Below are 16,889 nucleotides of genomic sequence, written 5' to 3' on the forward strand. Positions count from 1 at the left end.
GCTGAACAATTATAGCAGAAAAGGAACAGGAAACCAATTAAAACAGTTGGAAGTTTGAATAGCTGTACATCCACTACAGACCAGCAGACCTAGAGGTATAGATCACGACTGAGGTGAAGCAGACACAATTTATAATCCCAGAATTGCTTATTAGCCAAATATCTGGCTGTGGCAGGGCGGGGCCAGGTCGTGATTCTACACACCCGGTCCCTTATCAGGCTAAACAAGCCTCCGAGAGGGATAAAGGCCGACTGCGGAGGATGGTGAGGGAGAGAGAGTTCGTTTACGGACATGTCCGTCATGTGTGTGTTTGTGTGTTTTGTTTAAGTTTCTCATTAAACTATTATTTATATTATCAAGCTGGTTCTCACCTCCTCCTTGCCCGTCTAAATCCCTTTAAACTGGCCTTAGAAGAGAAACTCATGATCAATAAACTACTAAAACTAACAATGTTCTGGTTTACAGTAGTGCCCGTGGACTAGTACTGGGCGATATAATGAATATTGTTAATTTTGTATTGGCAGCAAAATCATCACAAATATACGTAACACATTTAACAACATTTATTTGGTCCTTAAGTTTCCTAAAGACTGTCATTAGGCTAATATTGATCCTTCTTTGTTGCAAGTCTCTTGCATGTATGAGAGCATTAAAATATGTTTCAATAGCATCAACTTCAGTAGCAAAAAGATTGCATTAACCAAAAATGTTCCATCACTTACTGAAATTGAAAACATTGATGGATGATTAAAAATTCTGTCCATAATTCTGACAGATACATATATTAAATATCTGTATCTATTTGGCAAAAACAAAACAAAATTTTGTTAATTATGGTTCCTCTGACACCCTTTTAAGACATTATATATCAAACACCATATATAGAGAAAAATACAGAAAAGGCAGAAACATTTTTTAGCTATATTGCCCTGCCTTACTGCTGACTGCCACAAGTGCAATGAACATTATTTCACCGATTGTATTAAGTGGCAACACGTCAGTCAACCCAGAGTCAAAGATCGCCTCAAAACAAATAAGATCATGTTTCCTCTTAGGGGATCTGACCCTCCAGACAAGTTAAACCAGAGACCAAGGTCAACCACTGCCTCTGTGCAATGAAACGGCCCACACACAATCTAATTTCATCCTGAAGAACTTCAACTTTAAAAAGGAAAAGGAAAAAAAACTGTTTCTGCAAACTATTTATTCATGCTTACAACTAATATAAATTAAAATGAAATTCTGGCCTGAAAAAAAAATATATATTTGTTGGGGGGGTACTTGACTCCTCTCAGCACGGTCTCATTTTACACAGCCTTAAACCTGGTCCTCTGGGGTTGGGGGTTGAAGGGTAAGGATCATTTTCACTTTGACCCCTTAAATGTACCACTTTTTTGCAGTTGATTTATCCAATTCCGATTCCAGTACGGTGAGTAACCGGACTGACACTAGGAGCCATACACATTGAATTGTGAATTCTGTATGAGATGGTATTCAGATGGAGCTGACTTGCTCTACTGATGTATCTTTTTTAACATAGAGGGCTTAAAACAAAAGTATTATTAAACATCTTCATATGAAGGCACAAAAAAAATTCTTGGCTTTTTGACGTGGCCCCTGCTTCATAGCTTGGGGTGAAACTCATTCCCTCTTGCCAAACCTCTTATTTTTTCCAAAAATTTACAAAAATCATTATATGGAAATGCAAGGTTTTAAGATGTATAATGAGTTTTTAAACTGTTAGTGTATAACTGTAAATTCTCATGAAGTCTACAAAAATTGATAATTTAATTGGGACGAGTCTCTCAATTTATTATTTGGCAAAAAACAAAACAAAACAAAAAACATCACATCAACAACCAAATCATCATGTCCAAATCAATGTATAATTGGTAATTTAATTATGGAAAACAAAAAGTCCTTGAGGAAAAGAGACAAATGTAAATGCCATTATCCATAAGTGCAAGTCATAAAATCCAATTTAAAATAGAAATTTTTGCAGACACTTTTTATAAAGTAATCTGTAGTTGTGGCCTTTTTGTGTATGCTGAGGGTAGAAACAGGCAAACATTCTATCTACCCATTCATGGCCAACAGCTGTAAATATGTTGCAAAAAAAAAACTGGCTCATGATTCATGCGAGCCCACAATTAACTGCAGAGAGCTTCTACGTACAGTAGGCCTACCAATGACACGCTCATAAATCTACAAATGGATTTATTTCAATTCCCTATAATTTAATTGAACGGACAATGCATCTTTCAGGTGACTAATACAAGATACTAACTTAAACAGATAAACAGCAATCGTGATTCAGTTTCCTAGTTCAGCATTAACTTTGTCGCCTTGGATTCAATTGCAACAAGACTGCCAAAAAGACCCAGGGCTCCAAATCTCTTCCAGATTATCTGCAACTGGAGATTTGTAAAGAGCCCGATCGCATTCCATGTTTCAACCTTGACTACCTGGGACCTTCTCAGTTTATATACAGCTCTGAAAATGCAGAAAGCAATTAGGCTGTAGAATGAAGCATGGAAATAGTGTGCGAACCTGGGGTTGACTGGTTATTGATCGTTGGGTTTGTGTACTTCTTTAAAAAGTAGTAACAGATTCCCAATACCTAGACTGCTGCTTTGTTCCAAAACCTCCGAAAAGTAGCATTTTAAGGCATCACAGGCATTGATTGACAAGTCAAGAGAAATATTATAAAAACAATTCAATTATTTTATCTTATAATTACCAAAAAAATACAAACCATTTATTTTTGTTAATTAGAACAATCGCACTGTTAGCTTAGCAACATGCTAACATCAAACTTACGAGTTTCTTGTGCGGAGCACTGCTTGTTTGCCGTGGAGAGTTTCTATGTAAACATCTTTTCATCAAATGCAGTATATGATATTGTGTTGTGTGAGTGTTTGCATATGTGAACACTGACTCTTCAGGATTTTCAGGATGTCAAATCCCCCGAGGTAGATGCAACCTGTTAGCAGATCTCCAATCGCTGTCAAGTGCTTTTTGTCCAGCACACAGAGGACGCAGCAGGCAAAAGAATGTGGGACAGATGCTTAAAAGACTACTAGTTATGAAAAGCCCATTAAACAGGCAGAAGGGCAATGCGGCCTCTCTGCTCTGTACTCCGTCATTGGAAGGCTAATAGGAACCAGGCTGAGGGAAACCAGTGACACCCGCCCAAATCTCCCTTACCAGACCAATTCTTTTCCACCAATGGAAAATCTTGGGGACTGGAACCATTGCGTGTCTTCTCTGGAAACCTACAATGTCATATAAATACTGTAAAAGGGGCAATAAAAAAAGCGTAACCAGAGTAAAGTGGCAGTAAAACACCTGCCGCATTCAGCCAAACACAGATGGTGGAGTCTATGAGGAGTTCAGAAGACACATAGCGTCCTTGTTATTTGAACAGTTTGAATCAATGAACCACAATGAGCACTATAAACTTGCTTTATTATTCTTTTTTAAATCTGTTAAATTACAGGAATATTTGGCTTCTGTTCAGCTTGAAACAAATTAGCACAGACAGAAATGTCTTGGTTTTGTTAATGCTTAAGAGTAATAGGGCTGCAACTAATGATTATTTTGATAATCGATTAATCTAACCATTATTAGAACGATTATTAGACTATTTGGCTATTATTGCAATGATTAATCATTAGCTCTTAACCCTCTGGAGTCGACGGACGCGCCGACACGTCCTGCTGGATACTTTCGTCATTACACCGGAAAGAACTAAAAATACCATTTTGGGGCATACAGATACGTGTAAGATATCATTAGAGACTATAAAGGGTCTTCTTTTATCTGTGTACACTCACAATAACAACAAAACCTTGTGCTATTGTAAAATAAAGAAAATAAAAAGGGTGAGCTTTCAGCAGTCTCCGTGTTCACGAGCATATTTCAGAAACACATCACAAAAATGAACTGAAACTCTAAGAATATTTATCACACAAACATGAAACATGACTAACGAAAGCTTAATATTTCTACTTTTAAATAAAACAATTCAAATTTATAAAAAAAATTCTCCTGCAATGTACTCTGTATGAAACAAAGCAATGACATTTTTTTAATGGTTCATCTAATTATAGATAATGTGATCCCACCCACCAGCAGAGTGTGCTATTCATAGGCTAATGTGCTGAGACGATGGTACACGCACGGCCCGACAGTGAGGTTTGATGTAAACAACTCATTCACTTTACTGCTCGTTTGTAACGATACACAGGCGAGGAAACTCCTGGATAGTAAGGAAGAGTTAATATTTTCCTCAGAAGAAGAGCGGGACTCTGATGAATGTTTGTATTTTGAAGAGAGACTTGATCTAGCCGAGGATACAATTTCGGACGAGTAAGTCATTTAGTTTTCTTTAGTTAACATGCTATTTTATATAAACATGTACATATTTTACTAGTGGGACTCTTTCCAGACTTGCCAGCCAGGATTCAGAGTATTGAAATTTGAAATATGACTCCTAATAAGCAAGTTTTAGTTACATTTAAATGCTGTTTCGGCTAAAGCAGGATTTTAAATTGTATGCTGTATGATATAAATATGATATGTACTATGATATAAAATTATATGAATGTTTAGAATATATTCTATCTAGTGTTTATGCTGCCTCATTATTATCAATGCTTGTGCTTACAAATATCTGTTCAGGTGTAAATGAGTAAAATGCACTTTAAATATGACCATATTAGAAAATCAGCATATTATAATGATTTCTGAAGGATCATGTGACACTGAAGACTGCAGTAATGATGCTGAAAATTCAGCTTTGATCACAAATTGCATTTTACAATATATTCAAATAGAAAACTGTTCTTTTAAATTGTAAAATGAGTTCACACAATGTTATTACTGCAGTCTTGGTGAGCAGAGGAGACTTCTAAAACATTTGTATGGTAGTGTAGGTATAAAATTAAGTAATGTCTTTATGTAAAGAAAATGTATAATCAGTTTACTTCTTTTAACTTAAAACTTGATTTTGATCATTAAGTCTCCTCACATTCATTCTCTTTCTGTCACATTCCTCATTGATAGGCCCAGGGGAGGGGTCTTTTGTCTCCTCAGGTGTGAATTACCTCAATATTCATGACATTCCTCGCACGTGACATTTCTAACACTAAAAATGTCTTACAAAAGTTAAAGTACTATATTGTTTTGTATGAATAAGTGATCAGGATGGTTTTCACATCATTTTGTAGCAAAAGCTCAAAAGGCTTGTGGACAAATGTTTAGTATGTGTTATATGGCATTATTTCAATGACTTAAAAAAAAACATTTTTATTATAGTTATTTTCTCAAAAATACAAACATGTACACACATGTTGCTCACATATTATTGTAGCCCAGTTTGTGCTGAATACAGTTTTATCAGACTTTAGCTATTAATGTGTTTTTAAGCAACTGAAAAAAGCACAAATGTCAAAACTTCTCTAGGGCCCAAAACACCCTCAGACCCCAGAGGGTTAATCGATTATTTAGCTTGTGCCCTGAATTAAAAGTTGTATTAAACTTGCTTACTAAAAATAAAGAGGACAAATTCATTCACCTCTAAATGGCATTCACTGAATTAAAGGGAAACTATTATTCATTCATTTTAATTCAGTAAAGAAATTCACTGCAAAAAAACCTATAGTTATCAAGTGTTTTTGTCTTGTTTTCCATTTAAAATTATCTAAATATCCTTAAAACAAGATGAATTTACTTGAGAAGCTATTTAGACTTGCTTTAAGATAATGTATCTTAAATATAAGTGTATTTTGTATATAAGTGTATTTTTTCACTTGGTTATACTTCTGCGAATGCAGTAAAGACAAAATACACTTATATTCAATATCTATTCTCTAAAAGCAAGTCGAAATATTTTATATGCTGCTTCTCAGGTGAATGCATCTTTTTTTAAAGGACTTTTAGATATTTTAAAATATATGTATTTTTAATATTATATTAAAACATTCTCAGATAAAAAAAAAATCTTCTCCAGTATAGTTCCTAAAGTAAATGTACATTGTTTTAAATTAGTTTTAGATATTTTTATTGGAAATGCCAAAAAAATATCAAAAACTTTTTTTGTTGCCGTGTATAATGGGGTGAAGACTACCCTCTCTCACCTTTTTGTTCACTTCAATCATCTTTAACTCACAAAAATAGATAAAAAATGAAAAACAGCTTATTCCCAATTTTCTTCACGATAAGAAATGCACAGTGACATATATTATGATTCAATAAGTCACTAGCCATCGCGTTATAATTTAGCTGCATTAAGTGTGAGCGCTCGAGGGATGAGCTTCCCCGCAATAGAGTGTGTATCAGCCAGATGCAGTATCAATCTCTTCCCCTTAGATCGGGACATTCGCGCAACTCATAGAAGTAGCGCTGACCGCACAGAGAAATGCCAGTTTCAGAGTTTGTAGTTAATTACATGACCTGCTTCCGCATTATTTGAACTTTAATAAAGCTATAACACATTAAATATAACTGTATTTAAGATGTAACACCGGGGTGTTTCTTTAAAGAGCTCCGGCTCTGCTTATTCCACAACGAGAGTGAGAGTAATTACTTTTTTGGTATTTTTTATAATTCCCATGTACTTTGCGATCTACATAAGCTGAAGCTGTTCGGAAAGTTTAGAGTGCATCTGGACTGTGAGCTGTGCAATTCTTCCTCTCCTCAGTCAAGTGCGAGCTGCAGTGCTGCTTTTGCATGTCATCATTAAAGTTTAATGTGATCTCATGTTACGTTAAACGAACGACTATTCGACCATTACAATTTTTGTCACCAATTTTTTTATTGTTGGTAATGTCGACTAATCGCTTCAGCTCTAAAATTCATAATGTTTTTTCAGCTCCATATGCAGAGACAAATATAAGTATGCCAATTATAGGTTAATTTCCCCCAAATGTGTAAACACTGTAATGTAATAAAAATATTGCTCTTTGTTTGAGCATCCCGAACAACCCAAAACAGCAACATGGGCTCAACCAATGGTACGAGTTTGTGGTAAGGCAATCTGTTAGCCCAACCATAGGAAAAACGGGGGAATGTTGGAAAACCTATATGAAAAATATTAGTATTTTTGCAATTCTGTTTTGTGCAACTAGGGGTGCAGAAATTACACACTTCAGCTTTAAAATACCACTACATTCTTTACCTGACATAATAAGTCATATCAGACAATAACGGAGTGTGGTGTAAGACACTTAGAAGAGACAGATTTGCTGTATTATCCACAGATGGGTCGCAGCCATTAATATACTCCTGAGAATCAATATGTAGACCCTTTAGACATGCTTCAAAACAGATGGGTGGATGTGCCTGTAATGTCTGGTTCTGAATGCGTGTCTGCATGTGTGAGATTAAGGTGTTGGCAGCCGGTCTCTGGACATGCTTTCTACAGCACACTGGGTAATAAAAACTTATCAGAGTAGAGTAGGAATGGAAAAGAGGAAACAGGAAGCATTCCCACATTGTGGACACATTTTCAGCTACACTCTTTTATTTTTTATCATTCCTGAGGATTCATGATGGCATATTAATGTTGTGTTGCATTATACAGAGACACTTTTGGACACTTAAGTCGCACTTAATTCTGAATATCTTTGCATTAGATAAAAACAATCAAACCAAGGGGCATCTGCATCCAAATATAGTTTTCTTACAACCATATTTTCGTAGCAATTTCTGAAATTATGTTTAACCAAATCTCAACGTTATTGTTTTATGATTTGATGTATGAAGTTGGCTCCCTTCAAGTTCACACAGGTAGTTCATCACATTAAATATGGACATGTTCCACAAGGATTAATGGCCAAAGTGTACAAACATTTTTCTTAATTTTTAATAATATATCATCCTGGTTACTTCCATAACCTCTGTTCCCAGATGGAGGGAACGAGATGTTGTGTTGATGTAGTGACACTAGGGGTCACTCTTGGGAGCCCGAGACACCTCTGATCTTTGATAAAAGGCCAATGGGAACTGGCAAGTGGTATTTGCATGCCACTTCCCAGTAGTGTTGTCACGGTACCAAAATTTCAGTAGTCGGTACCAATACCAGTGAAGTTTCACAGTACTCGATACCATTTTCGGAAACAAAGTAAAACACAAAAACAGGTTACTGAACAACACTTTTAATAACAAAGTTAACAAAACATTAGCAGCAGAACTAAGAACAAAAATATGCCATTGAGCAACACTTTCATTTAAATATATAATTTTTTTATTATAACAAAACTGAACAATGTATGCTTAAAGTATTTTTGAACACTTATATAAGATTTGCTTCAACTTTTGCAACTTTTAATTAAAGTTTTAACCAAGTACTAAAAAACAAAACCTAAATTTACCAAGCATACAATAGAATGAATAAAAAACCATTTCCAAACTAATGCGTAGTGCTCTCTTATTAATAAAGCTGCATATTGCCAATTTTCTTCATGATAAGAAATGTATAGTGACATACACTCACCTAAAGGATTATTAGGAACACCATACTAATACTGTGTTTGACCCCCTTTCGCCTTCAGAACTGCCTTAATTCTACGTGGCATTGATTCAACAAGGTGCTGAAAGCATTCTTTACAAATGTTGGCCCATATTGATAGGATAGCATCTTGCAGTTGATGGAGATTTGTGGGATGCACATCCAGGGCACGAAGCTCCCGTTCCATCACATCCCAAAGATGCTCTATTGGGTTGAGATCTGGTGACTGTGGGGGCCATTTTAGTACAGTGAACTCATTGTCATGTTCAAGAAACCAATTTGAAATGATTTGAGCTTTGTGACATGGTGCATTATCCTGCTGGAAGTAGCCATCAGAGGATGGGTACATGGTGGCAATAAAGGGATGGACATGGTCAGAAACAATGCTCAGGTCGGCCGTGGCATTTAAACGATGCCCAATTGGCACTAAGGGGCCTAAAGTGTGCCAAGAAAACATCCCCCACACCATTACACCACCACCACCAGCCTGCACAGTGGTAACACTTCATGATGGATCCATGTTCTCATTCTGTTTACGCCAAATTCTGACTCTACCATCTGAATGTCTCAACAGAAATCGAGACTCATCAGACCAGGCAACATTTTTCCAGTCTTCAACTGTACAATTTTGGTGAGCTCTTACAAATTGTAGCCTCTTTTTCCTATTTGTAGTGGAGATGAGTGGTACCCAGTGGGGTCTTCTGCTGTTGTAGCCCATCCGCCTCAAGGTTGCGCGTGTTGTGGCTTCACAAATGCTTTGCTGCATACCTCGGTTGTAACGAGTGGTTATTTCAGACAAAGTTGCTCTTCTATCAGCTTGAATCAGTCGGCCCATTCTCCTCTGACCTCTAGCATCAACAAGGCATTTTCGCCCACAGGACTGCCGCATACTGCATGTTTTTGAAGCAACTGCCATGTGATTGGTTGATTAGATAATTGCATTAATGAGAAATTGAACAGGTGTTCCTAATAATCCTTTAGGTGAGTGTATATATAGATATTATGATTAAATAAGTTCTAATCTAGCTGCATTAAGCGTGCGCGCACGAGGGATGAGTTCCCCGAGGCAGAGTCTCTCTCAGCCGGTTGCAGTTTCAATCTCTCCCCCTTAGATCGGGACATTGGCACAACTTATAGAAGAGGCACCGACCACACAGAGAAATGGCAGTTTCTGAGTTTATAGTTATTAACATGATCTGCTTCTGTATTATTTGAACTTTAATAAATCAATAACGCATTAAATTTGACTGCATTTAAGATGTAACAACAGGATGTTTCCTTTAAAGTGCTCCTCCTCCGCTTATTCCACAACGGTACATGCTTCTGAATGTACTTTTTTTTAATCATTCCCTAATACTTTGGGATCTACATAATATAAAGTGTGAAAGTTTAAATTCAACTACTTTATTTGCTTGAATAAATCCTGGTGTCTGTCTTTCATGTGCTTTATTAAGTTTGAAGTGTTTCCTCCTTTTGTCAAAAAAGTGCGAAAACAGCGTTTACAAATAGGTTTTTGCTGATCTGTGATGTTTCCGTTTTCATCAGCCTCAAATTACCTGGCTTTTTCCACTTTTAATTTCAACAAGATTCAGTTGAGGCTCTGCAGCAGTTTTGCTAGCTGCAATCTTTTGCTTGTTGTGAGTGTTCGAAAGTTCCCGCCTCTGCATGGGTACCAAGTAGACCCAGTACTCGGTAGCCCAGTACCTTCAGAAATTCTGGTATCGTAAATAATATTTTGTTTGAGTACCGGGGTACCGGTATTTTTGACAACACTACTCCCCAGGACATACGGGTATAAAGGAGCTGGCGTGCATACCGCTCATTCAGGTTTTGTGCTGAGGAGCCGAGAATAAGGGCTCGGCCATTTCAGCGGGTAGTTCAGCAATGTGGTAGGAGGGACACAACGTCTCGTTCCCTCAATCAGGAAACGGAGGTTACGGAAGTAACCAGGACGTTCGTTCCCTATCTGTCACTCAATCGACATTGTGTCGATGTAGTGACACTAGGGGTCCCCTACAAAAATGCTTTTTCAGCTCAGTGAAAAGCACTATGTGCAAGCAATACACCTGGCCAACCTTACCAGACTTACCTGTTCATTCCTGCTAAGACACGGGATGAAACCACCTCAGCCCGGAGATTGTAGAACCTCGCAAAGGTGTTGGGTGTTAACCAGCCTGTTGCTCTACAAACGTCGTAGCCTTGCAGGAGGCGGGACGTGCTGAGTGTGGCATGCCACAGAACTATATATATATATATATATATACGTAACCACGTTTCCATTTACCGTCAGGCAAGAATCCGTCTAAACATGCAGGTGAAAAATTACTTATACAAATGAAGACATAAAAACATTTATAAATGTAAAAAAAATAATTATAATGATAATAATAATCACTGAAATATAAATCATGGTTCGAGGTGAACAGGTTTTTGTATTATTTTAAATAGTTTGTATTATTTTACAGACTGCAGAATTGTGTTCACAATAAACTGCTCTGTGGATATAAAGTGAACTGAAATCAAAGCACCTCCAGAGCTGAGATGTCTGAGGTCATTTGCAGCACTCGTAAAAATCGGAAGGCAGAAACAAAGTGTGAGATCCTTAGATGCGCGTGTTCCACGAGACTGCACGCGTCATATATACCCATATAAGGCTTTTCTGTCATCTGTCCTTAATAATATAATAAAGAGTTTCTTAAAACGCATGTCTTTGTGTCTAGTGGCAAATTATTTGTTATATTATTAGTCTAATAATAATAATAATAATTTTATAGATTAATGGGAAAACTAGCCAAAAATCGTCATGACATGGTCAAAGGCATCAGCTATTGGTGATCACTCTGACCATCATTGTTCCCGAGATCATCGTCTGTTTGCTCAACTCGAATGTGCATTTCTCTCTATAAATTAACAAAATGTTCAGACAGTCTCTTGCTGGTTTTTCCGATACATTCAGAATCATTACCGCTTTTCCCGTGTGCTCGCTGCGTCGTGCTCTGTGTTAGCAATGTTACTTATAACATTCTTTCTCAGCCCTGGAACTCAAACCATTTTCTGATACCAGCACTATTAGATTTGGGAACATCTAGCATGCTACATGCTTATCACTGACATTGATGAGATTAACCCCTTAGGTATCAAAATTTGGTACCGAACGACAAGACATTTTTCAATACTCGATTGTTTAGAGGCAATTCGGTCGGTGCCTAAAATGTCTTGAACTCGATACCCAGCCCTTTATGCTAACGTTGCCGTGTTGTCTGTTCGAGCCAGCACATGCTTTCCCTAGATCAATGGCCATAGCCTCTGCAGGGCGAGCAGTATTACCAACAACTCGAGGCAGTTGATGTTCCAACGTAGCCGTGGGCCCGTCCAGGAGCCGGCGGCTGCATGCCCATTCCGCTCTTTTAGAATATACTCTTTAGGTGAAAAATACTCTTTTAGAATATACTCTAGTAGATCTGCCGAAGCGCCCAGGGGCGATCTCTGCAGTGCACCCGTGCAGAGAGGGGAGAAAGCCGCTGTAATGCGGCATAAGGATCCAGAAGAGGTGAAATGGAAGCCATGGGAAATTCAGCTCACTGAATCTTCGACCACTCGGCTCTGAAGAGAAAATCTGCATGAGCGGTATGCACACCAGCTCCTTTATACCCGTATGTCCAGGGAAGTGGCATGCAAATACCACTCGCCAATTCCCATTGGCCTATTATCAAAGATCAGAGGTGTCTCTGGCTCCCAAGTGTGACCCGTAGTGTCACTACATCGATACAACGTCGAGTGAGTGACAGATATGGAACTATTGTTTTTTTAATCTGAAAATTAACAAACTGCATTCTTAAAAATGTTTTGCTTGAAAAGTGTTTGTTCTATATTTCTATAAAATAAATGACACTTGGTTTGTAACCAAGTAATTTCTGCAAGTTAGGCCTTTAAAGTCCCCTTGTTCTTTGGAGGTTTTAGACAGTATTCTCTTACCTTATACTGATGCACTGGTGAATTCTGCAGAAGGTCTCAAAGATGAAAAGACGAGCATTTTCGATGAAGTCCTCAAGACATGCCACCAAGAAAAAATCATTCACCAGCACCTTTAAAAGATATAAACAATACTATAAGATATCCTATACCAATCTTCAATGAAACACAGAAAATCTCAAAACTGAAATAAAACTTCTTGGTCCAGGGTCTTTGTAAGAGCAAATGGGGAATAGTTGTGGGGGAAAAACCCAAAAGAAGCCAAACGAAAATAGAAATAAAACAAATATGGAAATTAATACAGTACATGGCTCAAGGTTCAGGCAAGGGAGGCCTACAGCTAACACATATAGGGTAGTGTTAAATGTAATTCTCACAGGACTAAACGACTTTCTGTGAAAAAAAAGGAACGACAGATCTGGGGTCATTTTCAGCACTCTAAACTAACCGCAGATCTTGGAATTCCACAGTCACCACATGAAACAGGGCAGGAACAGAGCCAGCCACCAAACTCACCGCAGTGGCTGTGACTTATCACCGTTTGTCTTGCCCATTGCCGCAGGGTCCAGGGGCTGTGTGGTGGAAACAATTTACAGTGCCACTGCTTTTAAACATCTCAACTACCGTCTACAATCAATCTCAGAGGTGCAGACCAGCAGAGCTCTGATCAGCGCTTATAAGGGTAGTACAAAGCTACATATTTGCTAAATCTTGCTGTCAATGCAGCAATAAAAGTGCCATTGCTAAAAATCTCATGGTCTAATATAAAAATAATTAAGAAATATTACAGTGCATCCTTAAAGTATTCACAGCGCTTCACTTTTTCCACATTTTGTTGTTACAGCCTTATTCCAAAATTGATAAAATTAATTATTTTCCTAAAGATTCTACAAACAATACCCCATAATGACAACGTGAAAGAATTTTGTTTGAAATCTTTGCAAATGTATTTAAAAAAAAATAATAAAAATAAAAAAAAATCACATGTACATATGTATTCACAGCCTTTGCTCAATAATTTGTTGAAGCACCTTTGGCACCAATTACAGCCTCAAGTCATTTTGTGTATGATGCTACAAGCTTGGCTTTTGGGCATTTTCTCCCATTCTTCATGATTATTGATCCCTATCACACACAACCCTACTGCAGGGGACCTGGTATGCCCTTACCTTTCTCTCACATGGAGCACAGTCAAAAAGCAAATAGTGTGGTGCACGCATTCCACACAGTTGAAGACATGTGTGAGCCCCTGCTGTCCCTGCACGGTTCATGTGCAGTCCTCGTCCCGGGATCTATGACTAGACTGTGCTGATGGCCCCTGCTTTGTTTGCCTAGGCTTTGAGAGCTACTATCTCTGTGGTTCTGCTTGAAGAAATCCCAACTACATGGCTATGGCCCAATCAGGCAACACAAATTTCATCATTGACAATGTCTTAACCTAATAACACAGCTCACTTAAGTGTAACTATTACTGTCAAGTTTTTTTGGAGAGTGAGAGGTGGAGAACGGGGCTATAACAATTTCATAATTTTTTTTTTTAAATAAACATCAGTTTAAGCTCCACTTACTGGAATTTAAAGTGCAGCTTTCTTAGATTTTTTTCCAGGTTTTAAAACGATGGAAAACACTACTATATAATAGGTTGTGTCTATGTTTTATGCATAGCAGAATACCCATTATGAACCTAAGTTGGCTCCTTTTCCACTAAGATGGATCAAATTGGAGAAGGAAAGATTACAAAAGCTGACTGGATAATCGTGATAAGGTAATCACAATGCAAAATAAGCAATGTGATGATCCTCAGCTCAAGGAAAAACCCAAATCACTTATGCGGTCAGTCTCTACAGATCCAGCATTGTGTCCAGTTGGACTTAATCACAAATCTGCAGAATGTCTGGAGACATTGGGCACTGATATTATGCAAAGGAATTGCCTGTAAACATTATTTACTCATCTAGTTCTTTTTTGCCTTTTTCATTCTAAATGTAACATTATGAAAATTAAATACACAAAATGGCTTGCTTTTTAGCAACATATATTTAGGCCTATAAACCCAAATATATATTTATTTACACACACACACACACACACACACACACACACACACACACACACACACACACACACACACACACACACACACACACACTCAGGGTTTTTCTTGCATAGAGAATTACTAGGCAGCCACCACCATCAAATGTCATGCCGCCTCCAGCTGTCTACAAAACTCTGGCGGGTGTATTCAGGGAAACACATTTGTAACTGCAAATCTAGGCAATAATAATACAAAATTCAGTTGTCGAATAGTCGCTTGATGTCATTTAACATAACTTGAGATCATATAAAACTATAATGATGACAAGCCAGACGAGAGGAGCGCTGCAGCTTGAATGTCTGATAGAAACAGATCACAGCTTGGCGAGATATCTTTATTTCATCCTTAATTAAAGTTTATATAATACGGGAGCGTGACATGTAAATAAGCACAAACTCCAAAACTGTCTCAATGCGGTCAGAGCCGCTTCAACCAGTCGCGGAAGTGACCCAATCTGAGTGGGAGTCAAGACCGGGAGAGATTTAAAGTTCTGCCGGCCGATGCGTGCACTAACACGGAGACGCTCATCTCTCACCCCCGCTATTTGTTTTTAACGTCATTTTTTTATCAGTATGGTACCACCTCTACCTCATATATATATACCTATACATACATACAACGTTGGGGAGTAACGAAATACATGTAATGGGATTACGTATTAAAAACTAAATATGAGTAACTGTATTCCACTACAGTTACAAGTTAAAATGCTATTTCTTGCTTTCACATGCAACCGTTGCCAGGTGTAATTTTATCTTATAACGAATTCTATGGAGAAAAAAAAACATGTTAGAGTAAAGGAATGAAGGCTATACTAAAATATATATATATATATATATATATATATATATATATATATATATATATAATGTACACACACACACATATATATATATACACATATATATATGTATGTGTGTGTGTGTATATTTACATTTATACATTTGGCAGACGCTTTTTATCCAAAGCGACTTACAGAGCCCTTATTACAGGGACAATCCCCCTGGAGCAACCTGGAGTTAAGTGCCTTGCTCAAGGACACAATGGTGGTGGCTGTGGTGTTCGAACCAGTGTCCTTCTGATTACCAGATTACCAGTTGTGTGCTTAGACCACTACACAACCACCATGTATATATGTGTGTGTGTTTGTGTAATAATATATATATATATATATATATATATATATATATATATATATATATATATATATATATTGTATAGCCTTCATTCCTCAAAACAGTGATTGACTGACGAGTTCCTAGAGAAAGCCGTTTCTTTATATATATATATATATACACATACATACATATATACACACACACACACACTGGCAGCCAAACATTTGGAATAATATACATATTTTGCTCTGATGGAAATAAAAAATATTTACCAAAGTGGCATTCAACTGATCACAATGTATAGTCAGGACATTAATAACATGAAAAATTACTATTACAAAAAAACTTCTTAAAATACTTCAAAATGTTCTCAACATAAAATCCTCCATGTGCAGCAATTAAAGCTTTGCAGATCCTTGGCATTCTAGCTGCAAGTTTGTCCATATACTCAGGTGACATTGCACCCCATGCTTTCTGTAGCACTTGCCATAGATGTGGCTGTCTTGTCTGGCACTTCTCGTGCACCTTATAATCTAGATAATCCAACAAAAGCTCAAAGAGGTTAAGATCCATAACACTCTTTTCCAATGATCTGTTGTCCAATGTCTGTGTTTCCTTGCCCACTCAAACATTTTCTTTTTGTTTTTCTGTTTCAAAAGTGTATTTTTCTTTGCAATTCTTCCCATAAGGCCTGCACCCCTGAGTCTTCTCTATACTGTTGTACATGAAACTGGTGTTGAGTGCTGGTCACGAAGCAGTTAGCGGAGGACAGGTGAGGCATCTATTTCTCAAACTTGAGACTGATGTACTTATCCTCTTGTTTAGTTGTACATCTGGCCTTCCACAACTGTTTCTGTCCTTGTTAGAGCCAATTGTCCTTTGTCTTTGAAGACTGTAGTGTTCAACTTTTGTATGAAATCTTCAGTTTTGTGGAAATTTCAAGCATTGTATAGCCTTCATTCGTCAATACAATGATTGACTTACGAGTCAAAGCCATTTCTTTTTTGCCATTTTTTACCTAATATTGAACGTAAGACATGCCAGTCAATTGCATACTTTGGCAACACAAAACAAACACAAAGACAATGTTAAGCTTCATTTAAAGAACTAAATAGCTTTCAACTGTGTTTGATATAATGGCAAGTGATTTTCTAGAACCTAATTAGTAATTTATCATGATTAAGGATAAGGT

General features: G+C 37.3%; 1 protein-coding gene across 1 annotated transcript in view; it reads right to left on the reverse strand.

The window, feature by feature from the left end:
* LOC127658397 (eukaryotic translation initiation factor 3 subunit E-A-like) overlaps positions 1–16,889 on the reverse strand; it is a 58,994-nt gene that overhangs the window by 3,072 nt on the left and 39,033 nt on the right. Inside the window, exon 10 of the mRNA XM_052147668.1 lies at positions 12,488–12,597. Coding sequence (XP_052003628.1) covers positions 12,488–12,597 — 110 coding nt within the window. The remainder of the gene's footprint in view (positions 1–12,487; positions 12,598–16,889) is intronic.

The sequence above is a fragment of the Xyrauchen texanus genome, chromosome 17 (assembly GCF_025860055.1).
Source record: "Xyrauchen texanus isolate HMW12.3.18 chromosome 17, RBS_HiC_50CHRs, whole genome shotgun sequence".
NCBI classification, from domain to species: Eukaryota; Metazoa; Chordata; class Actinopteri; order Cypriniformes; family Catostomidae; genus Xyrauchen; species Xyrauchen texanus.